General features: G+C 34.4%; 1 protein-coding gene across 1 annotated transcript; it reads right to left on the bottom strand.

Annotated features, from left to right (window-relative positions):
- Positions 1 to 24,118: 24,118 nt before the first annotated feature.
- On the bottom strand, positions 24,119 to 25,597 carry LOC147396515 (uncharacterized). The gene is made up of 3 exons (XM_086450136.1): positions 25,291 to 25,597; positions 24,539 to 25,048; positions 24,119 to 24,384 (listed from the first exon to the last, which is right to left on the bottom strand). Exons 1-3 carry the CDS (start codon positions 25,595 to 25,597, stop codon positions 24,119 to 24,121), a joined length of 1,083 nt encoding a protein of 360 aa, XP_086306262.1.
- Between the last annotated feature and the right edge of the window lie 618 nt (positions 25,598 to 26,215).

Raw genomic sequence — 26,215 nt, 5'->3', positions numbered from 1 at the left:
GTTGTGGATTTTTAGGATGTTTTTGAGAGGTTTTTGGGTGTTTTCTAGGCTAAAATCGGAGTAGGGGTGTTAGGGAAGGAGTTGGGGCTCCAAAATTAGGGTTTTGGGGAGGCTATAGAGGCTTCTTCACCTACTTTTCCTAGGGTTTTTTCTTTGATACGAAAATAGGGTGTGGAGGCTCTATTTATAAAGTTTTTAGAAGCATTTAGGGTTTCTTTTAGGGTTTCAATTAGGGTTTTGACTTAGTCTTTAGGGTTTTAGGGTTTTGACTTTAGTCTTATGAGATTGACTTGATTAGTTTTAAATTAGGGTTTGGATTTAGGGTTTTGACCTTAGTCTTATGAGATTGACTTGATTAGTTTAGATTAGGGTTTTGATTTAGGGTTTTGACCTTAGTCTTATGAGATTGACTCGATTAGTACCTTGACTTCAGTCTTGCTTGATTGACTTTAATTTTGACTTTAGTTTCACTTGATTGACTTTAATACCTTGACTTCAGTCTTGCTTGATTTACTTTTAATTTTTGGAGAACCCCCTTCTATTATATCTTTAATTCTTTGGACCCCCAAATGGAGGGGTCCTTAAAGAAATATCCCACAAACCCTTAACAATTTTGCCTGAGAGTCCAATTAATCGATTTTTTAGGTTCAACTTTTTAAATTAATTTCATGGATGTTTCACTTTAATTATTTAATGTTTTATTTATTAATTTCGAATTTTTTAATTATGAAAATTGTGAAATTACCGTTTTGCCCTCGGAGAGGATTTTTTACGTTTTAAGTCGTTTTTCAATGTTCCAGGATGTTTTGGAATCAGTTTTTCGTAAGGAATTCAATGAGAATGTTGGTTTTTGTCATTTATGAAGTTTTTTGTATGAAATGATCGTGAACTTTATGAGGGGTATTTTCGTAATTTTGTCAAATTTTGTGAAAATTGGTGAAGTGGTTTACTTGGTTTCGATTTGTTGTTTTATGTGTTTGAACGGATTTTCCTAAGCGTAATGTAGGCTCTAAGGTTGTTTTGTGGTTAGGGATATTTTGGTAATTTAATCATTTTTAGTGATTTTTATCGTGAAGCTTCTTTTTGGTTTGCAAGATGATGATTTCTATGTTTCTGGGGTCGTATTTTCCTAGCGTAGCGTGGTTTCTAAGTTTTGTCAGTTCGAGATACCTCATCCGGATTTCTGAAACATATCTGGTAACAAAATAAAGCATTGGAATAGACATCCATCATTGGGAACCTTTTGCGATCGGGTTGACGAGTTGATTAATCAGGCGGATGGAAAAATGGGGTGTCTACAGAAGGTAAACTGCCAAAATTAGAAAAACTGATGAAAATTTGGCTAAGTGTCGAAAACTCGATTTTTCAAAGTTATCGAAATTGAAAATAGATTTTCATAAATGAAGGCCCTCGACAACATAAGAAGAGCCATGTAGTTTTGTAACCTAATTCAAAGAAATACAAAAGATATCACGCGAATACTTAAAAACATTCCCGTCGTAATGAAAATTTATTTATTTTTTTTCCGCTTCGTTTGAAGGAGTTGCGGGGGCCATAAAAGTGATTTTGGCATGTTAAAAGCATGAGGAATCCAAAAGAAATATCAGAAAAAAATTTCAGGCACTTTTTAGTTTTAACGGTAGCACCGTGCCTGGACCTCGACGGCTCACGGTAGCACCGTGACTGGAGCACGGTGGCACCGTCAGAACGCTGGATTTTTGTAAATTTTTTCATTTTTTCTTCATTTCTTTGAGTTTTTCACTCGTTTTCGATTTTAATAACCCACCCACGGATCCAATAATAAAATCATGATAAAATACATCAAATACCTTAGGTCTAGCATGAATTTGAAGCAATTACAACAACATTCTACGATTTTTAAAACACAGCATAAGTTTTGAAACATCCCTAAATGTAATTTTCTGAAATCTATGGTTATTAATAAGAATCGAGAGTTCCTTACATGGTTGTGGTTGTTGGACACGATAAGCTAGCTTGGAAATGAAGCAGTGGCGGTCCGGAACATCAAATTTGGTGGAACTTGAATGCCAAACGAATCAGTTTTGTTGCAAAACCCTCGATGGAAGTGTTCTTCCCTTTTCTAATGACAAACAACGACTCTCCTATGATTTGGATGAGGCTCCAAGTGGTTATAAACAAACTCACTTGCTGATTTTTGTAGGAGACCAAGAGAACGAAAAGGAAATGGAGGTTAAATGTCGTGAGCACGTGGAGCTCGACAGCACCGACGACTTTGCCTTCTTCGTCGAGGTTCAACTTGGACTCGCTTGCGATAGATCTTAATGGGAAGGGTTGAAACCCTAGGTTTAGAGAATGGGCTGATCTTTTGTGAGTTGGAGAGTAGAAAGTAAATAAAAGAAATGAGTTGATTCTTTTTATAATAAAAGCTGAGGGCATTTTTGTATTTTTCCTTCGTTTACATTTTCGACAAAATCTTGACCATTCGAATTTAGAAATTGACATATGAGTACTCCAATTCGAATAATTTTTCGTTGCGGATCTCATGATATGGTTAAATTTTTCTGATTCTTCCTCTATCAAAAATTCACTATTTTGGGTCCCACTTAATGCGAAATTCTAGGATTTATAACTTTTTCATCCGAACTCGAATTCGAACTTTCTTACAGGCTAAAGTATATATATTTCAATCATTTTAAACCTAATGACAGAGTTGGTTTTCATTAGAAATGATCAGAATCATATTCGAGTATTTTACTCTATTTTTTTTTCGGTATTTTCCTCAAAATATCACCCTTTGACTTCTTCGAGATACGAGTTGAAAATCCGGGGTGTTACATTTTCCCCCCTTAATAAAAATTTCATCTTCGAAATTGAAATTGTATCTTATCAACGTTGTTGTCATTCCACTAATACGATATGTATAACAAACGATACTTATCTTCAATTATTGTCTACCCTTGGTTCTAAACTAATCTCATTTTTCAATTCCTAAACCTTAGGTCACCTATTTTCCATCAACCCAACACATTCATTGATTAATCACTACAATTCATTCTCATACTCCACTAATTCATCATTTGTATAACTCTAAAATAACAATTAGCTCACATTATACCAATTCCTCAACAATCTTGATCAATAATTCTTTCATACCTTCTCTATCCTTTATTTTTATTTTTCTCACCAACTACATCGTCCATTATGCGTACTTGTACTTTCAATAGAAATTTATTCCTCAATACGCATTCTTACTACAAATACACCACTACTATAATGCAAGTATTTACCAACACTAACTTCGCAATTCGTATTCAAATCCTTTATTCCTAATACACCAATATATCTACATTCGACTCAAGATTTCATGTTCTGCTTACCGTGATATCACCTCGAGGCCTTTGTCAGGATCTTTATGATTTATAATCTTAATCAAGAGGGTAAATCCTACATCAAATAAATTATTTCGCAAACTAACCACGTGTGAAAGGTTTGACAAATACTTCTTCAACATGGACAAGTGGAACACGCGATGACCTGCTCAAGATCTGCTCACCTACTTCAAACAGTCCCATAAGCTGTAAGTCATGCGCTTTTTTTATCTACTCCCAAATTCACAGTATCGACCGGTTACTGTTTAAATATCATTGTAATATCAATTGTTGCACGTACACAGTCACATTACTAGTTTTGCAAATAGTCCTCATCTCCTCGTACTTTTCAACTCTCCTAACACCTAAAATATACTCATTAATTAACAAAACACACATTACGATCCACCCTTTATTATATCCGCCTTGTTCTGAAAACTACATTCTCTATCTAACTCTTACCTATTGGAATTCTATCTGTTTAGCAATATTTTTTTTGAACTTATATTATCTTCAAATCCAACACGCTTCCCAATTCATAAATTTATTTCTTACATCTCTTAATGAAACTCATCTTTCACACACCAAGTTTATCTCCAAATACTCGTTTATTTGCGTCACATACAAAACTTCAATTTTTGATTGAACACCTCTATTCTGTAGGTTCCTACTTAATCTATCAAAAACCTCATTCTTTCTTCACAAGGTATCATTCTAAACATCACTTACCCACACATACTTTTAGCCTTTACTCACACAATCTCAACCATATTATTTTCATGTTAAAATTATATTTGTCCCCATAACACACATTTTCACGTGTAATGTTCTTTTCTACCCTACTTTACTATGCCTATCTCATCAATCTTCTTTACCCCAAAGTACTCAACAACCTTTTAACAATCATAATCTTCTAGTGGCGTAGATAATTTTACTACACGGTTTGTCTCTATAATTTATAACTATAGTAAGGATGTAAAATCTTAACAGAAGTATATAATGCAAAAGAATCAGTATTGAATAGAAATCCGGTTTCTAACATTATAATTAGTAATTGTACCTTTCAAAATTTCGTCGGAGACATATACTTTCTCTTAGATCACAACCCTTGCTTGCGACTATGACAATGACATTCTCTCTTGATATGTCCTACCTGACCACACGCAAAGTCTTATAGATTTCTTTGGAGTGGGCAGTTGGAAAGTTGGAACCTGTGGTCTCTGAACCTGCCTTGTTGGTTCTCTTTGCCTTGTTGGAATTTTAGCCTCTCTATGACTCAGTGATGAGGGAACCCCACAATTCAGTGATGGAGTGGCTCTATACTGTGGGTAAACTGATCCCGGGGGTTTTGGCCTCGAATGTATCGGCCTCTTGGTCGAGTCTGATATAGAAGGAAGAGAGGTCGAGGGTTGACTGGTCTGTCCCAGGCACATATGTAATTCCATCCCCTCCCGTTTTTGACCACTAGTTTGGTTCGCTTGTGATGGTATAAGCATGTCATCGACCTTGTTAAAATTCGGTGACCTTATTGTTTCTTGAATTGGCCCATCTAACATCTTTCTGAGCTACGTATCTTTAATCGGTCGATGTGGACCTGAGCATTGTACCCTTGTGTGTCCCAACTTACGACATTCATAACACGCTACCACTTTTTCTTTCGATCGATTTAGTATTATATGTTGTTGTTTCCTACAAAACTCCTCCATTTCTTGAAAGGGTATTTCCATAGTCTCGCTTCTTATGTATGGACGTTTTCCCCATGACCCTGCTAGTTTCGTAATTGTTTGTCTCTTGTTGGATCCTAACTACCCTTCTTCAAATAGGCTTGGAGGTGATGATTGTACTATCCCTATTTCTTTTCGTAGTCCTCCCTGTGCTGGGATATCTATTCTAGGGTCATTTTGGGATTCATCCTTAAGATGGTGGTCGAGTTTTTCTTTTATCCTCTCTATTCTTTTTGTTAATTGACCCACCATGATCATTTGAGCCTCAAACATCTCCAATTGTCTCCTTTCCATGCGTGTCTGACTCTGGGATAACCCCGAGACTACTTCTATCAATTGTTCTATCTTGGTGAGTTGACTCGACCCAGGTAGGCCTTCCCCACCAGTTTGACTTCTTATCATGGGTCCAGTTGTAACTCTGTTTCCTTACCTCTTTTCCTAGCCAGCAAGTTCAGAAATTTTCTATTTATCAGAAGCAAGACACTTCTCCGAACTACGCCAACATCATTCTTAGGGAAAATATTAACTACTATTATAATAAGGAATTCAGTAATGAATACCACTTTCATTACTATAGAATGAACCTAGAATTTTATCTTAGGCTTACTAGGTTCTACAGACTTCTAGTCACGGAAAAGCTCGCAATCCCAATACGGAACTACTGATAAGCTTGGATATATAATTCCTAGTGATGCTCTATGATTATCTCTAATGCCCGTGGTATCAGTCTATTCCTCAAAACATAACGGATCTGTATCCCATACGGATCTAATGCTATCCTCTAATATCATCTGTGACGCCCCGTCAAACGCTAACACAATTCCCAAGGCCACCTTGAAATTCAGACGTGGCTCTCCGTTATTTATGTTAGCGTTCTACGGAACTCGAAAGCATCGTAATCTAATATACCAAAAATTTTGACTATATATAAGAGCAACATGGAAATAACAGTGGAAGACTAAAAATATCTAACACATGAGTATATCAGAGCACGAAAGTTTACAATATACAGGATTACAAAAATATTCTTACTCTAACATAGACCTAATCTCTCAATCCAAAGACTACATACATCCTGGATGAAACTGACAATACTATGGGATGTAGCCCTAGTGCTCACCAAGCAATAGACTCTGATCGTCGATCTGACCGACCAGTTACTCCTCACTTAACGACTCTACGCCTGTTTCGGTAACTGCAAGTATTGAAACTAAAAAAAATAGGAAGGAAAGGGTGAGTAACGATGGTTACCCAGTAAGTCCACAACCAATTCCTACTAATAACCTCCCCTAAACATGATCGAATAAACATGCTGAATAATTTAACAAATACAAGGTTTTACAAGAGAAAATACGATTAACTGGTACATATAGCCAGGGATGAGTGACTAAACAGTTTTAAAGATTCACATGGCATCAATCATCAGTACTCATTATACATTTTCATTTGTCATCCAACTATGATTCATCACATTGAAATAACAATCATGCTTTGTAGTTTATAATTTAAAATATAGCAACAGATACATAGTATAATTGGTGGAGTATTGGAATTAAATAGTTGGGATTCATGACTGGATCGCTCCCAGTCGGGACATGATATTCCTCAATAATATCGTAGTTCCTAATTTTGTGGTTGGTCGCTGTTTACCACGCTTACGGGACCATTTATCCTGCTCAGGCTGGCCGTTTGACGTGACCATAAGCAATGGGTCTCTTTTCGATGTGTCAGAACGTTCGACTACTACTAGATTGTTAGTGATCACTGACTAATCATCTTCATCTATGCCTATCAGGCGTGCATGTGATTCCCAAAATAATACTCCACTCGTATACGACCACCTTTATAATACAAGTTCACTGGTAAAGATAAGAAAGTAATGGATCCGGATTCCAGTTGTAACTCCACTCTCATATGCATCCTATATCACGTATGAGCTTGGTGGTCCCTACCGTACATCCCAGGATAGTACATCCCTCTGGATGATGTGACGCACTATCCCTTCAAGTATTCACAGACCCTTTAACAGTAAAAAAAATACCTACATATATATTATTTTTCATTTAAAAGAAAAGAGAAATTAATAGAACAGGGTTGAGAATGGATATCCAGTTCCTACCATGCAACTGTGGCCACCCGGCCTAAAATAAACAACAGTACTCGGAGCCTCTACGCCAACATAAATTTAAATAAACGTGCAACCCTTTCATTAATAACTTGGATATCCTTTCACCAACCTACATACAACATACAATGTAAAATGTAGACATTACCGCTCGGGTGTGACTTTGACATTTTACCAATTCATCCATTTTTTTCATTATTTCGATATTCTCACTTTTCATTTTTTCAAATCAAACCATTCTTTTTCAATCTTTCAAAGTCATTTTTGGACTTTTATTCAAATGAGGTCCCAATAGGTATGCGAAGGCAAACTGCCAAAATTAGAAAAATTGATGAAAATTTGGCTAAGTGTCGAAAATTTGATTTTTCAAAGTTGTCGAAATTGAAAATAGATTTTCATAAATGAAGGTCCTCGACAACATAAGAAGAGCCTTGTAGTTTTGTAACCTAATTCAAAGAAATGCAAAAAATATCACGCGAATACTTAAAACATTTTCGTCGTGATGAAAATTTGTTTATTTTTTTCCCGCTTCGTTTGAAGGAGTTACGGGGGCCATAAATAGTGATTTTTGCATGTTAAAAGTATGAGGAATCCAAAACAAATATCAGAAAAAATTTCAAGTACTTTTTTGTTTTCACGGTAGCATCGTGCCTAGACCTCGGTGGCTCATGGTAGCACTGTGATTGGAGCACGGTGGCACCGTCAGAACGTTGGATTTTTACGAATTTTTTCATTTTTTCTTCATTTCTTCGAGTTTTTCACTCGTTTTCGATTCTAATAACCCAACCATAGATCCAATAATTAAATCACGATAAAATACATCAAATACCTTAGGTTTAGCATGAATTTGAAGTAATTACAATAACATTCTATGATTTTTAAAACACAACATAAGTTTCGAAACATCCCTAAATGTAATTTTTGAAATCTATGGTTATTAATAAGAATCGAAAGTCCCTTACATGGTTGTGGTTGTTGGACACGATAAGCTAGCTTGTGTGGACACGGGATTTTTTAATGTTTTAAAAACATCCCTCCACTATGGGGTGTTTTGGAGTCGCCACCATTCAAATGCGGAATTGGGTGTGAATGGTCACCCGAAGTTATATTTCTTGAAAAACATGTCACTTTGGACATATGATGACTCTCGTTGGATAATGCATATTTGGTCCAACCTTGATTCAAGGTAAGGGGGTCCATTTATGGAGTAGGGAAGGTGTTAGGCACCCTACTCCATCCACGTAATGTGGTAACCTCGGATTTGGTTTTTTTTTGGAAATAAAAAGAAAATGAAAATGAAAAAAAAAGAAAATCGATGTGTGCCCTCAAATATGAGGGACTTTCAATGTTGGATTCAATCATTAAGGGCACCCTTATGTAGAAGGGGCCCTTTGGTGATTTAACCCATGGTGGTGTGTGCAAATGTGTGGGAAAAGGGAGAGTGGAAGAGGGGATGTGGAGGGGGTGTTCCTTTTGCTAAACCCACCTTGTCCTTGAGTTGATCTTCAAAGCTTTTCTTGATGTTCTTCTTTTGAGTTGACTTGAACTTGCTTGAGGTTGTAGAAGATTGAGTTGAGAGTGAGGTGTTGAGAGTAGAGTAGAGTAGAGAGTTGTAGTTTTTGGAGAATTTTTTATCAAAATTTCATTAGATGTGGTGAGGGGAGAATGAAGGGTTTTTATAGAGGTTGGGAGGTATTTTAAGGGTATAATAGGGTGAGGGATGAGAATAGTGGATAATGGCATGGGTTTTAGAGAGAAAGAGTGTGAAATTTGAGATGAAAATGAGGGTAGTTTTGTAATGAGGGAAATGGGTTGTGTTTTAACCCAAATGGTTTGGATCTTACCCAAATCCATTTGGGTAGAGTGTTTGGTGGGGTGAGATGAGTGATGGTTGATGGGAGGAATGGTGGTGTAAGGGAGTTGTTTGGAGAAGGAGTGTTGAGATGGTTGAAGAGGTAAGGTGTTTGATTTGAGGGGATGGATAGTGATTGGTTTGATTTTAAGAGGATTGAAGGGATGATGACATGTGGCAAATGGAGAGATGAAGAGATTGGTTGATTGGTGATGGTGGTTGGTTGATTAGAGAGAAGAGTATGGGGGTGATGGTGGGAGGTATGGGTTGAGGTGATTTTGTGGGAGTGTTTTAAGGAAAAGTGATGGTTTGATGTGTGGGAGATATGGGTTGTTAAAGAATGGGGAATAGGTTAAGGTGTATAGGGTATGGGTTGAGGTATTGGTGGTTGATGATGATGAGAGGATGGGGAATAGGTTAGGTTAGGGTAGGGTTATGGGTTGAGTTGATTTTGGAGGGAAGTGATGGAATTGGTTGGTTGATTAGGGAGGTGGAAGGAGATGATGACATGTGTCATCTCTTGGTGATTGGTTTGATGTGATGATGATGGGTTGGATTGGATTTGGGTAGAGTTGGGCTTAGGTTATGAGTTGGACTTAGGTTGGGTTGGGTTTAGGAAAGCGGTTTGGGTTTTATGTGATGGGTTTAGCTTAGGTTGGGTTTGTGTTGGATTGGATTGTAGAATAGGATGGGCTTAGCTTAGGTTGGGTTTGGGTATGGGTAATTGGATAGGGGGTTGAGTAGTAATGATAATGGGCTTGGGCTTGGGTTGAATTTAGGGATGTAGGAGTGTGGTGAGATGTGTGGGTCCATGGGCCACGTGGGTGACTTCGGACATTTATTAGTTGAAAATAGATTGGGTTCTTGTAGGTTTGGGCCTCGGGGCCCATTCCAATTTTCGATTTTTGGAGGTATTTTGCGTCGAGGGCCCGCTCAAATTCGGGTGTCTACAGCTTGAAAATGAAGAAGTGGTTGTTCGAAACATCGAATTTGGTGGAACTTGAATGCCAAACGAATCGGTTTGGTTGCAAAACCCTCGATGGAAGTGTTCTTCCCCTTTCTAATGACAAACAACGACTCTCCTACGATTTGGATGAGGCTCCTAGTAGTTATAAACAAATCCATTTACTGATTTTTGTGGGAGATCAAGAGAACGAAAAGGAAATGGAGGTTAAATGGGGTGAGCACGTGAAGCTCAACAACGCCGACGACTTTGCCTTCTTCGTTGAGTTTCAAATTGGCTCGCTTGCGATAGATCTTGATGGAAAGGGTTGAAACCCTAAATTTGGAGAATGGGCTAATCTTTTGTGAGTTGGAGAGTAGAAAGTAAATAAAAGAAATGAGTTGATTCTTTTTATAATAAAAGTTGAGGGCATTTTTATATTTTTCCTTCATTTACATTTTTGACAAAATCTTGACCATTCGAATTCAGAAATTGACATATGAGTACTCCATTTCAAATAATTTTTCGTTGCGAATCTCATGATATGGTTAAATTTTTTTGATTCTTCCTCTATCAAAAATTCACTGTTTTGGGTCCCACTTAACGCGAAATTCGAAGATTCTATAACTTTTTCATCCGAACTCGAATTCGAACTTGCTTACAAGCTAAAGTATATATTTCAATCATTTTAAACCTAATGGCGGAGTTGGTTTTCATTAGAAATGATCGGAATCATATCCGAATATTTTACTCTAATTTTCTTTTTCGGTATTTTCCTCAAAATATCACCCTTTGACTTCTTCGAGATACGAGTTGAAAATCCGTGGTGTTACATTTGATTTTGATTTTGTTCTCTCTACAACCTATATGTATTTTTCTACCCTTTATTTCATTAATAACATTTAAGTAAATGTCCTCTTTAATTTTTACTTTCCATTTACTTTAAGTTTGTTAATGAAATTAAGATTTTATCCCTATTTGGAAGTAATGGAAATAGTTTAAAAATCTAAATCTCAAATGATCAAACTCTAATTTTTTGTTCTAAGAACAAAACGTAAATTTCAACGTTTTTGTTAGATTTTCAAACTAGTATATCTTTTGTGTTATTTTGAATTGAGCTATAAAAATTACATGATGTCAAATATTTTATTTAAGGCTTTCATTTTCAAAAATTCATTTTCAATTTAAAGAATTTTGAAAAATCGCATTGTTGACATTTCGTCAAATTTTCACTAGCTTTTAATAGTTTTGGTAGTTTGGTTCCGCGCATTTGTTAGAATCCCATTTTGACTAAATTGTGATAGTTTTTCAGTTGAATTGTCAAAATGAGTTTCAAAACTTGAAAAATGATTTAATATTCAATGAACTCATATTTAATTGATGAATATCGGAAAAGGAGGTTTGTGTTTGAAAAAAAGAAAAGTAAAAATACTAGAAAAAATGGAAATAAGGGATGAAATGGTAAAATGTTATAGTCACACCCAAGGGGTGATGTCTACATTTTAATTATTATATTGCGTGTATGTTGATGAATGGATATCCAAGGGTAATTAATTCGATTGTATGTTTATTTCCTTTCCTGTTAATGCAAGGCGTTGGCTTACTTTCTTGTATTGTTAATTATTTTAGGTTGGTGGGCCACAGTTGCATAATAGGAAATTGGATATCCATTCTCAACTTTGTAATTTTAATTTTTCTTTTATTTTCAAATAAAAAAATGGTATATATATTTAGCTATTTTGTGAGCTGTTAAAGAGTTTGTGAATGCTTGAAGGGATAGTCCATCATATCTTCCAGAATGATGTACGGTAGGGACAACTAAAGCTCATACATGGTATGAGATGAGTATGAGAGTGGAATCATAATCAGAACTTGAGTTCATTCTTCTCTATCTTTACCAATGAACTTGTAATGTAAAGGTGGTCCTATACGAATTAGGTTGTATATTTGGAATCACATGGACGTTTGATAAGCATAAGAGAAGATGATTGATTAGTGAATACTAGCAATTAAGTGTAGTCTAGCATTCTAAGACATCGAAAAGAGACCCATTATTTATGATCACGTCAAACAGTCAATTTGAACCGGATAAATGGTCAATTAGTATGGTAAGTTGCAACAATTGACTACAAAATCAGGAATTAAAAATTAGAAAGTATTATAACATCATGTCCTGACTGGGTGCAATCCAATTATGAATCCCAACTCTTTAGTTCCACTATTTTACCAGTGTGTATTATGTATCTGTTGCTTTATTTTGAATTATAAAATGAAATGCATGTTTAATGTTTTCATTTTGTTAAGTAGATTTGTATAAGAAGAAAATATTATAGTGAGTACTACTGATTGATGTAATGTGAGTTTTAAAATATTTAGTTTCTCATCCCTGACTATATATACTAGTTAATCATAGTTTAATTGGAAAAACTTTGCATGTATTAAAATGTTTTAGTATGCTTACTCATTCATATTTAGGAGAGATGTTAGTAGGCATTGTTTGTGGACCTACTGATAACCATTGTTACTCACCTTTTCCTTCCTATTTTTTTTAATTTCAGAGCCTGCAGTTGGTGTTGTAATCGTAGAGCCGATGAATAAGGATATCTAGTGGGTCAGACCGACGACAAGAGTCTGTTGCTTGGTAAGCACTGGGGTTATACCCATTAGCATTGTTAGTTTCGTTAAGAATATATATAAATTTTAGGACGAGTGTTTGGTTTACGTTAGAATGAGGATATTTTTTTGTAATCCTGTATATTATTACACCTTCTGCGCTCTGATTTGCATTTTGTGTTCATTGTATTTTGGCTTTCGCTGTAGCCCTATTTTGTATTTACAGGATGTTTTGTTTACGGATTAGTAGGTAGTTCTGTCGTGGAATGATAACATAGACAGATGGGTCCATGTCAAAGTCTTGAGGTGCCACCTTGTACCTTGGGACTTGACATAGGGATTTGTGTTGGCATTGAGGGGCTTGACAGATCGCATTTTTGATATGATCATATCCATTGAAAGTCCACACACTTATGTCCATATACTAAGAGGAAGATTTAGAAAGGGCATATCCGGACATAATTTCATTGAGGAGCAAATTTCTTCACTCGACCCATAGGGCCCATCTAGATATAATAAACTAGGTAAAATTTATACCCTTGCATGATGGGAAAACCTCAACTTATGGCCCAACTTTGGTGAGTACCAGACGCAAGGTTTGTTTATGCTAAATCCCATTTCTTATCCAAAAACGGATCCACCATGAAAATACCAAGAGTCATTCTAAATAGACTTCCTATAACCCTAAGTTCAACACTACGCTAACGTGGTGTGAACAGAACCCTTGATGCTTTTAACTCGTATTTCACGGAAAGGCATCTATAGTTTCGTACATACCACCACGTCAATGCAATGTTGTAGGAAGTGATTTTAGCTTTTTTCAAATACTAATTAAAATCACATTTGCATTCCAATGCCACTAAGTATTGCATGTTCGAGTTTAGAAAATAATTTATATGATTAAGTTAATTAGGTTTTGATTTCATCCGAGTTATTTATTATTATCTTCCCCAACCAATTGTACATATATATATATGAATCCATAAGCATGTCTTCAATGAGTTTAGTAACTCAGTATTGGTGGGATTTAAACTGAGGTTTTTGATGTCATCACCCAAAGACTTTACAAACTAAACTAGCTAGCAAGCTAGGCCCAAACATGTAAAACAATTTGAAGACAATATGTAAATTAGTATTAAATTGTAAATAATTAAGAATTATAATTTTTTCATCAGGAGACATAAAAAAAGACTTAAAATTGTTGATCCTTTTATGTAGGTGGATGGTAATATAAAATAAATAACAGAATATAATAAAATTATAAATAAAATATAGATAGCAAATGCTAATTTTTAAAATTATGAATATGATCTTAGCAGTCCCTTTTGTTCAACCAACCCCAGTTTTTTGGGAGAAAGTTTCGAAAAGGTTGGTCTAAGTGGGCTAGTTGAAAACTATATTACTTTTGTTTACATCATTGGAGGTATAACTTGGGTATTTTACAAAAAATGAGTATGAACTTTGTAAAGTTTTTAAAATGAACATTAAAATTAAGTAAAGATGATTTGTTTGCATTGACACGTTCTTTTTAACTTTCTTGTGCAAGTTGACATGACTAATATGACTTAAAGAGAGATTCTAAATTTCAGATTTTCAAGGAAGGGTGTTTAAATGGACTTGGATTCTTAGACACTTGGTCATAAAATGTATGAAGTTTTATAAAGAACAACCACTTCTAAAAAACTTTTTGAACATTTCAAAATTGACGTTAACAAATTATAAAAATAATTTTCTTTGAAACATTTCCGGAATACCCTTTTGTATTTCAAAATAATATTATAGAAAATTTTCAACAAGTCTAGCATGAATCGATGTTGTGAAAATGGGCCTTGTAATTTTCTTTGTGCAGATGCTCTAGAAGGTTTTACTGGAACATTCAATAGGTCTATCAATCCTTAAGTCCTTGAAATTGTAATAACATGGGTAACCCTCAAATCTTGGGCTTTTATTATCGATTTTGTTAGAAAATAAAGGTTGACAATCCAATATCTTCAAACACCTAATTGTAGAATGGAATCTATAAGGAACATGTATAGCTATTATCAGGGCTAAAGCCAGGATTTTTGATCAATGGGGGCTAAGTGGTAAAGATGGTCGAGTGATTATCTTGGTTTCCAGCTATGTAAATGTTAGACTTGTCACAATAAATGATGGTTGGCCAATAATCTCCATAAATGTTGGACTTGTCACAATAAACTTTTGCTTTCTTATGAAAACCATAGATTTTATACTTGTAAAAAAAAAGTTGGCTTAGGTTTAATATCTTGAAATTTTATTTTCTTCAACATTAAAATTTTAATAATAAGAAAGGATTTTTAGGGAGTTGAAGATGATAGCAAGAAACTCAAAAACATCATTTTTATACTCACTATAATTTTTTCGACTTTTACTGAATTAACCAAATTTAATCTCCTTTAAAAAATTACCAAATCCAAACTTTGTTATTATATTTCTTGAAAATGTCTAGCAGTTGAAAGTGAGGACCCTTAATTTATGAATCAGGCTATTGTGACTTAGTAATATTTCAAATCTTATGAAGGATTGTTGGGGCAAATGCACTATAAAATTGTCCATCCAACACTATAGCCTTTGAGATTTCATGAAAAAAATCCATATTCAAAAGAAAGAAAGAAAAGAAAAAATCTTTTTGACCTTAATTGAAAATATTGAAAATGGATGGCAATTGGACTCCCATATTTAAATTAAAATTCAATGGAGAAAATTAACTATATTTTTTTCAAATTTCTAAGAATTTTTTCCTTATGACCTTGTGACATTAGGTCATGTTTTTGGATGCCAAAAATTGATGCGGTTAACATTCACTTCAAGGTATGTTAAGTAACAGATTAACATCATCAGTTTGAATTTTATGACATGGATCCCCATTCCAAGGTTGGCAGGTAACAAATTTGATAAAGTGAGGTTAGGTGGGTAATAAATTTCATAATGTAATGTTCCCTTGGAGTTATCTGAACTCCAAGGGAGTTTTTGTAAGATAAAAGCAAAGTCCGTTGGGTAAATCTCTCTTTACAAAAATGAGAGACTTACCGGGCGGACCTACAGATCTATTGCATTTTTATTATAAAACTTTCTTACTTTATAAAATTTGTTACTCAACAAACCTTGGAGTGGGACCCACATCTTTTAAAATGATTAAATACTCGTAATACTCTTATTTCTTTAAGTTAATACCAGTTATATCTCCTCTATCTCCGCATTTATTCTCTATGAAAAGGATTTAATGGGTATTTGATTAAGAGAATTAAAGCTATTATAGGCATTTAATCATTTACAATGATGTGGGTCTCTTTCCAAGGTTTGTCAAGTAAGAAAAACACTTCCTTTACTAAGTTAGTAAGGAAAGCTTTCCGACCGCATCAATTTGTGGCATTCAAAAATTTGATTTGAGTCCAGGACTGTAGAGGACAAAATTCTAAGAACTTTGAAAAAAAAATCCTCACCATTGAAATTTTAATTTTACATTTGGGAGTCAAGTAGCCATTTGTTTTTCAGCACCTTGGATCAAACTCATTTTTTTTAATCTAAGGTTTCCATGAAATCTCAAAAGATTTGGTATTCGATTGCCATTGTGATAATCCATGTAGGCCCAACGATCCTTAGTAAGATTTGAAATCTAAATTAGTTAGTCTGGCCTGTATCATAAAGTAAGGTTTGTTGAGTAATAAACTTGATAAAGTAAGGGAGTTTTTTGTAAAACAAAAAATGCAATGAATAGGTATATCCGATAAATCTCTCAAAGACATATCTAAATTTGAGGACTATTTACAAAAATACCATGAGTGGTGTGACCAATGAAGAGAGTAAACAATCTATCTATATAGTAACTACTAGAGTTTGCTTGTGCCATAGGCAAGATCATCGTATTTGAGGTTAAGGGATAAAAAAAGAAAGGCAATAAAGCTGAAGGGATATAATTGGAAAAGGGGTAAAAAGGTAAAGGAAATAAGATTTGAAACGTATTATTTAAAAATGACAGAGAAAAGAAAAGACAATAAAGTTGGAGTATTCTTGGGAAGGAGATGAAGAGAGAAAGGAAAAGGGACAACCGTCCTAAAGTTACACTATTTATGAGTTTTAAATCATGAGACAAAAAGCCGGGCTTCACCATTATGTTTTATTATATCTATATTTACATAATGAAACATAGTGGTGGGTCCCACTCTCTTTTCTCAAGATTTATACTCCCATAAACAACGTATTTATACTCCCACTATCTTTTTACCTTTTTAGTATCACTCCCTTCTACCTACTTGTATTTCCACTTCTCACATTTTCTTAATAATATCTCTTCAACTTTATAATTGTTCATCTTTTACCCTTTAACGTGAAAGAATAGTACCTCTCCAACTTCATTTTTTTTTGTCTTTTACCCCCTTAATCCCTAAGAGGATGCTTGTGTTGTAGGCACAAACAAACTTTAGTAGATATAATAAAGAGAGATTTATAGGTTTTTTATTATAAAAATTCCCTTGGAAATTTGACCAAGCCAAGGGAACCTTACTTTTTTCAAGTCTATTATTCAACAAACCTTGATGTGGGATCCATGTCATTTAAAAAAATTAAATCCCTATAATACCCCCATTTCTTTAAATCAAATAGTAATTATATCCTCTCTCCTCTTAACATTGATATTTTTATCTCCTAAAATGATACATCAATATCCAAAATGTTTATTTATTTATGTTAAATTTGAGTTTTGCTATAAAATCTAGAGGGTTATGGTGCTAAGGTATTTGATTAAAGAACTACGGGTAGTATAGGTATTTGGTCTTTTAAAATGATATGAGCCCCACTTCGAGGTTTGTTAAGTAAAAAACTTGATAGAGTTAGGTTCCCTTGGTGTTGTCAAAACTCCAAGAAAGTTTTTGTAAAAAAAAAAATATAATAAATAGGTTTGTCAGATAAATCTCTCTATAGTAAGACAAGACAATCGTACTTTGGAGTTCCCTTTTATTGGCTTTCTCTTCCCTTTTTCTCAATAATACTTTATTGTCTTTCCTATTCTCATCTCTTTCCAATTATACTCCTCCAACTTATTGTCTTTCTTATTTCATCCTTGAAATCCATAATAGGATGCTTTCGATTAATACCCCTCGAACTTTATTATCTTTTCTATTTTACCCCCTTAATCCCAAAGAGGATATAAACTCTAGTATTCTATAGGAGAGAGGTAAGGGTGACTATTAAAATTGGACTCTAAATGGGCCGAATTTTGGCCCGGCTCGGCATAGTATAAACCACGATTGGTAGTGTAATACGTTTGTTTAGATATAGGATTGGGCTAGCCTAGGTTTCATTTTTATAGTTGAATCGTGCTTGGGAAATAGGCCTACTAGGTGACCTTGGCCAATAATTTATAAATATTACAATGTGTATATATAAAGTATGTGAGTTATCCTAACCTATAAATAGAATACGTGTGGACTAGGGTTGGACCTATCTTTTTGTTATGTGGCTCGAAACAACTATTATACCGGCTAATTTTGGGATAGGATTTGAGGTGCTAAAGGGCTGACCCATTTAATTCCCTACTTGAAACCAATGCAACCCATTGATAGCCACTATAAAAAAGGCAGGATTTAGAGGCACAAAAATAAGGGTATTTTTGTAAAGGCCTTTAAATTGAGCCATTTGCCAGCGTTTTATAAAAAAACACCACTAAAGCCATGGATCCTAATTTTTTTTCACTAAATCAATAAGGCAGATTATTAACGATGTTTTCGCGAAACAACCACAAAATATAGAGCCATTGGAGGCACTATTCCAAAAATCGCCTGAAATTTCAAATATTTAGGTATTTTTGTGGCGTTTCTTAAAACCGTCAAAATAAGAGATGAAGATAGGGTTTCGAAGACTGTAAATCGTGGTCTCATAGTTGACTATGTGAACCATCATGACCAAAGATCAACGGGCGGCTGTTCCATTGAAATCACTTTTGAAGATGGAACCCAGTTGATACGATTTTTGTGGTGAAAATCTATGGCGATGTTGCCCTAAATCGAGGCTTTTTAAAGAAATTTCTTCAAATACGTTGTTAAAGAGATGAAAAATCAAGGCATTTTTGTTGTTGAACCCATCTATAATTGATAACAAATTTCTCACCTTCAAGTTCTTCAATTTGGCGGTATTTTTTTCGATTCCTCTACTCCTCTTTCCCAATCCCATTATATATATTCGTTCCATTCCCTAACCATCCCACTTTATCTCAGTTTCTCAAGGTTGAAGAAGAAGAAGAAAGGAATTTTTAGCAAATCTCCTAAACTCAATGAAACTTTAAAAGGTAATTTGTGTTTTAGTTTTTATATTTTTTATTTTCTCTGTATGAATTGGTTTTGAATGATTTATTTATTTTTAATCTTTAGGGTACAACGCTACTTCAAATGTCAATTTGTTTTTTTGTTAGAAAATTTGACTTACAACATTTGGTTGATCCTAGATAACCAAATCCGCTAAACTTTCATTCTACTACTCTCTATCTTGATTTTTCAAGGTTGAAAAAAAAGAAGAAGAAAGAAGGATTTTAAGAAGGTAATTTATTTTGATCAATTGGTTTTGAATGATCTAATTATTTATTTATTTTTATCTTTAGGGTACAATGCTGATTCGAATGTTTTAAATTTGCCAAATAAAAGGTTAAAAACATTTGTTGAATTAAAAACATAATCTGATGCCATAGGTATGGAATTCTAAGAATTTTTATAAACAAAAAAAAGTTACTTTTCATCAATAAATTTTAATTTCAAGCCTTGGGAACTCGGTAGCCATCCATTTTCAAAACCTTGGATTTATTTGAAAAGAAATTGTTTTTTGAATTTTTATTTGTCGAGATCTGAGTTTTTTTGATGAAACTTAGAGGGCTATGTGTTGTCTAAATTTAAGCATGCAAGTATACGTATCGAAACAAGTAATAAAGTGATAAGAAAGTATCGTTCCTATGGAGACTAAATACCAATCTATTGCTAATTACCAATCTACTTCACTCTAATTTTATCTAAACAAAAGTAAAAGGAAGATTTAATAATAAACAAGGAAATAATGCAGAGAATAAATTTGCAAATTTAAAATCAATGAGTAATAAAACCTAGGTTTATAATTTCTCTCAAACAATTCACTTTATAAATTTCTCCTTCCTTCTATGATAAATTAATCCACTATGATTGTCATCCAAGAACACTAAATTCTCTATAAGCCTCTTTCGATGGTCATGCAAAAATACCTTCTAGACCAACTCCCTATATATTAATGAGAATTAAATCAAGAATAATTCATTAAAAATAAGCTCTCATAAGGGATGCACACGCAACGTGAGTATATGCTTATCTCAAACTAGCATATATTATTCTATCTAGGTCATGAACACAAAATAACTCTATCGATATTATTAAGGTTCACCAAATCAATTCAATCAATGGCCAGTTAATGAAATCGCATTAAACATAGGATAAAATAAACCATTACATGTGGAAGTAATCAAAGAAGAAAGACAAAAAATTAATCAAGCATTATGAATGGGTTTCATTATAACCCTAGAATAGAAATTAGTTTATCATTTAAAAGAAAATAAAATCACAAAAGTATTCAGTCATTCTTAGAGATTACAAAGATCAAGAGAAGAGATAAAGTTCAGGAAAATAAAATTCAAAAGTTGAATCTCCAACTTATGTCCTCCTTCTCGATCTTGCGCCTCCAAGAAAAACCCAGAACTTCTATCCTCCCAAAAAGGCTTAATCTTTTCTATTTATAGGTATGGAATCATTAGGGTTTAAGAGTCCCAAAATTCGTCTCTAATTCGACCCCCAAAATTAATGTGTATGTTGCAAACGTAAGCAGGCCATGTCCTCAAAACATGTCATGTCGCGGCTTGTATTTTCATATTTCTGTTATGCAATTATTGAATTTATGCTGCGGCCTCATTTTCTATCAAGCTGCGACTTGAAGATTTTTTAACTTGTATGCTTAGCTTCCTTCTTCCGAGAGTGAACCAATTTGGAGTCAGAATTTTCTCCTAAATGTTGACAAATATCCTAATGTTCCATATTGTTTCTAAACTGTAAAATAAACATAAAAACCAAATAAAAAATATAGAATCACATAAAAAGTATAGAACAAACTAAACTTAAATAAAAATAACTAAAAGACTCTAAAATTAACAAAATATTATATTTAAAAATGGTTAATTCGCAGGTATAAAACCCACTCATCAAATACCTCCAAAATTAAAATTTTGCTAGTCCTCGAGAAAAATAAAAACAAAGAAAAACCTAACTAAGAGAAAGAAATCTAAAATACAAATAAAACACAAGTGATGATACTAGCGCGATTCTCCACACTTACCTCAAAGATTGCGCAAATTTCACAATTCTCAAAAACCTTTAGAAATTGAAATAGTCTAGATTTTCAACCCAAATGTCATTCAACCTCACCTTAAACCCCCACATATGTGCAAACAACCCCTTATTACTTAATTAGTTTTCAACCCAAATCAGTTTATGCAATTAAGAGTAAACACAGGTGATCTCCATATATTGACATTGATGAACTCCATAGGCCTATTTTTTATATTATTCTCCACTAATATAGATCGTTAATCAATCAAGAATCAATATGACTTTTATCCAGCTTGTAATGTGTGGTTGGGTTAAAGGTAGGATAAAAGGAAATTTTGTGGCTCAGATCACCCCTTAAACACATCAATCTCTTAGGATTCTCACAGAACGCAACCTTACATTTCAATATCAAGTTACTACGTATTCTTAATCTTATTTCACTTCATTCCCTTGACAATCCTTTATTCACCACTTTTATTTTCATCATTTTTTTTCATACTTTTATTTTTTTCTTTCTTTCTTTCTCAATTTTTTTTCATGAATAGAATAATGGAATAGCTCATTTCACCCCCAAACTCACTGAACCCCCAAACTTATCTGATTCAAAGCATTCTTTAACAAAAAGGAGTATAGTAATGAGACATTTTTTTTCAACATAAATAACTCTCCGAAACCTCAATTGAATATTCTTGAAACTTCACCTTCCACCCTTATTTGCGTAGCTCAAAATTATCCAATAGAGATCAATATGCTTAAGAGATGATGGGTCAAATTTTGGAAAAATTAAACAAAAAGGCTTGGTTAAAATTATGGGTACCAAAAAAAATGGGAAACAAGGCTTAATGGGAAAGACTAGTGAAAAAATCAACATAAGTAAACTTAAAAGGCTCAATCGATCCAATAATGGCCTAAATCATGTCCCTAATTAAGTGCAACCTAGGATTTCGCCTCGAGTAACAATCAAATAAGTTCTAGAGTTCATTGAGATCATGGACAACACTCAAATGCATAAATATTATCCAAGTATATCAAACAACCAAGTGCATCAAGATATAAGCTCAATGTAAAAGAGTTCAAAATAAGGCTGAATTTCATCAGAGTTAAGTACATAGACAAGTTCAACCTCCATCATTTTCCAAGAGCCATATATATACTCAACCAAAATCATTATCATTGACTGTAGATTATCAGGCCAAAATCATCACAAAACACAAATTGTTTTTCATTTATTTTTATTTTAAAAACATTGACTTAAACACACCAAAGCCTAAACTTAAATACATTAAAGCAAACATAAAAAAAGAAGTTTTCAGAAAAATATTACTCCTACCTCCAAACTTAGTTATTGCATTGTCCCTAATGTAATCAATTAGAATCAAAAGTAGGTGAAAGCACTTCCCTGAAATTTTTGTTGGTGGCTAGGCTTCATCCGCGCCATCTTCCTTGATATTGACATTCAATCCTAGCGGTGGTGATAAATTAGTGAAGCTCGTGTTCTGTTACTTTTCACAACCAGTGGCCAGAAATCAAGACTCCACAACAAGTAATAGTAACCCAATCACCAACAGCCAAAATGACAAGTATAGCAACTGCACTCGATTATATCCAGCAAACACCATGTATATCCAACAACCCCCAAAATTAACAGTAAATTAACCTTCCCAACTTTTCTCATTATCATTGAACTTTTCACAAATACCTGGTATGCACAAAAAAATATTGATCTCCCAAAATCAAGTAATACCAGTCACTGTCACAAAAGTTCGTACATGTCGCAGCACATAGTACTCCACCAATCAAACAATCCAAACACCCATTTCAACATCAATCATTCCACTCAATCACTCATCATCAATCGCCAATTAAATGCATCAAACACTCCCAAACAACCATAATTGCAATCAAAACTCAAATTTTCCAATCCAAGTAATCAAATTTTTATTCACAATATGCAATATAGGCTAATGGAATGTAACACTTACGAATAAAACCTGATGGTACCCCAATTGATTTGGTTGAATCGACAAAGAAACTACTCGAAAAATCTACAAAAATTTGGTGGAATGGTACTCACGGATTTGATCTTTCTTTAGCAAGTCTTAAATATTGATAGGGATACGTAGGAATAATACTGGAGAAGAGGGAGAGAGATGAAGAGTCTTCTATCGTAGAAGCAAGAAGAGAAGGTTGGTTGTGAAATTGTGTAACATTAGAAATATTAGGGTAAGTGTAACCCTTTTCTTTGTGGGTAAGAGTTTGGGCCAAGGCCTAGTAAAATATTATACCACAGCCTGCATTTTAATATTTCTAATTAGTTCTGTCACAGACTTGTGCCTTGGCGTGAGAAAAGTTAAGGCCACGGCCTCTTCGAACTGTGAGAGTAGGACCTGCTGTTTGTGCTAGATGCCACGACGATAAATAAGTAGAGGCTACGACTTCTTCAACCTATACTTCCACAGCCTTTTATCATGTTACCAATGTCCTTGATTTGCTTAGAGACTCCCAACATGTTTCAACAAAATATAACTAAATAGAATTAAGAAGAATTCTAAACATTATAATACAAGCAAACTATTTTTTTTACTAAATTAAAAAAATATAACGAAGAATAATGAAAATCAAAATAAACAAAGAGAGAGTTTAGAACACTTGGGTTGCCTCCCAAGAAGCACTTGTTTTAAAGTTATCAGCCTGACTTTGTCTGAAGTCACGTCGGGTTTGTTAGAGTGATAGTGGATTTTTGACGGTCAATTCCCCACACATCAAAGATCTCCACCTCCTTCATAATTGGGTTAAGTCAATGTTGGCACTCAATAAAGGGCTTATGATAATTCTCCATATAGATTTTGTGCATGCTCGTGGAAGGACAAATCCCCTTAATATCCGTGATGGACAATCCCAATATTTTCTTGTACTCTCGCAACTCCCTCAAATGACTAGGATGGGACTTGAGCTCTAATGATAACGATTCTTGAATTGAAGACTTCAAATGAGAACCAAACGATGACACTTCTAACAATTCAAATTCTGGCTTAGAACGAGAGAATTTTGGTACAGTCTCCAAGTAGTTCACCAATTCAAAACACTCCAAATCTTCTTTATTGTATGTATTAATGATTGCTAATTCAAGTTGGTCAAATGAGAGTGTTTCTTCATGGTCATGTCAAACACATGTGTCCACTGCATCAATTCTATAGCAATCTTTAGGTTCATCAGTAGGAAACTTCATAGTTTTGAAAACATTAAACTTTACTTCTTGATCTTGAACTCTCATAGTAAGCTTACCCTTTTGTACATCAATAAGAGTTTTACTTGTGACTAAGAATGGTCTGCCAAGAATGATTGGAACATCCCTATCCTCCTCCATATCAAGAACAATAAAATCCACAGGAAATATAAATTTGTCAACCTTAATAAGCACATCTTCAACTACCCCATTTGGATACTTCAGTGATCTATTCGCTAACTAGAGTGTCACAGTAGTACCTGGCTTCTCCCAATCCCAATTTTTGAAATATAGACATTGGCATCAGATTAATACTAGCCCCCAAATCACACAAAACTCTACCAGAGAATTGATTACCTATGGTGCATGGTATAGTGAAGCTCCCTGGATCCTTAAACTTTGTTAGAAGTTTCTTTTTAATGATAGCACTGCATTCTTCAGTCAAATCCACTATTTCGAATTCAGTCAATCGTCTCTTTTTAATCAAGATATCTTTCATAAATTTGGCATAACTTGGCATTTGCTCTAAAGCTTCAGCGAATGAGATATTAATATGCAACTTCTTGAAGACATTCAGAAACTTTGCAAATTGCTTCTCATATTTTTGTTTCCTGAAATATTGAGGAAATGGTGGGGGTGGATTGTAAGGAGTAATATTTTCTAAGCCCGACTTTTTATGCTCCTGGTTTGTAGCTTCTTTCTTTTGTTCACCATTCTCTTTAGAAACTATTTCTTCTACCACTAAAGCATCCGATTCCTTTGGTTCCTTTACATTATTCAGCTCTTTTCCACTCCTCAATGTGATAGCTTTGCAGTGTTCCTTACCATCTCTTTTTGGATTAGTCTCTGTATTGCTAGGCCAGGTTCCTTGAGGACGATTATTAATTGTTGAAGCAAGTTGTCCAATTGAATTTTCATATTCCGAATAGAAACTGCTTGGCTTTGGAGTTGAGTTCTAGTCTCTGTCATGAATTGATTAGTGTTGGTTCCCATCTGCTGCACTATATCTTCCAAAGAAGGTTCCTATTCTTTAGGAGGAGCTTGAGGATGATAATTCGGTTGAAACATGGGCTTTGCAGATAAAGAGTTTTCAACTTGATTATTGTTACTCCATGAGAAATTCGGATGATTTTTCCAGCCCGAATTGTAATAGTTGGAGTATGGATTATTCTGCCTGCTACCAACAAAATTGAGAGACTCTGGATTATTAGGGCACATATCTCTTGAATGATTGTCTCCACAAATCTCGCATGTAACAGTAGGAATTTGAATGGCATGAACTCCAAATGAATCAAATTTCTTAAATAACGATGCCACTTGAGCTGTTAAAGCAGTAAGAACATCTAATTCATGCACTCCTGCTGTTTTTCTTGGATTCATCCTCTCTGTATGGTACTGGAAGTTGTTAGAGGCCATCTATTCCAATAAATTATACCCATCCTCAAATGTTTTCGCCATAAGAGATCCACCTGTTGCAGCATTAATACTTGTTCTAATAGATCCAACCAACCCATTGTAGAAAATTTGGATGATCAACCAGTCTGATAGAGCATGATAAGGATATCTCCGAAGTAGATCTTTATACCTTTCCTAGGCTTCATAGAGAGACTCACTGTCCAACTGCATGAAAGTAGTGATATCATTCCTCAACTTTGTAATTTTTTACGGTGGAAAGTATTTAGCAAGGAACATTTTCGTCAAGTCATCCCAAGTAGTGATAGACTCCCTTGGTAATGAGTTCAGCCAATTATTCGCCATGTCCTTCAATGAGAATGGAAATAGTCGTAACCGGATGGTATCATCATCAACACCGTTATACTTGAAAATCGCACATATCTCTAAAAGTACCCCAAATTGAGATGCTTGTACCATTTGAATAGTAACTGGCTTGAGCTCAAAATTGTTGGCATGTACTATTGGACGACGAATACTAGTGTGAATCCCATCCACCAATGGAACAGCATAGTCCCGCATAGACTTAGGACCCTTATTACCATTTATTTTGGTCGACCATTGTATGTGTAGACACCCCCT

This window comes from Akebia trifoliata, chromosome 8, assembly GCF_017979445.1.
Source record: "Akebia trifoliata isolate Shusen 1 chromosome 8, ASM1797944v1, whole genome shotgun sequence".
Taxonomy (NCBI): domain Eukaryota; kingdom Viridiplantae; phylum Streptophyta; class Magnoliopsida; order Ranunculales; family Lardizabalaceae; genus Akebia; species Akebia trifoliata.
Note: the sequence above shows the minus strand (reverse complement) of the source record. Positions and strands in the feature narration are given on the sequence as shown.

Bases quoted from the DNA above. Each gene is read 5' to 3' on its own strand.
- LOC147396515 (XM_086450136.1), bottom strand. From the start codon at position 25,597: ATGGCCTCTAACAACTTCCAGTACCATACAGAGAGGATGAATCCAAGA. The intron at 25,049-25,290 runs GTAACAATAATC...ATCGTCCTCAAG, and splicing joins TCATCCGAATTTCTCATGGA to GAACCTGGCCTAGCAATACA. The intron at 24,385-24,538 runs GTAATCAATTCT...CAAATGGGGTAG, and splicing joins CACTATACCATGCACCATAG to TTGAAGATGTGCTTATTAAG.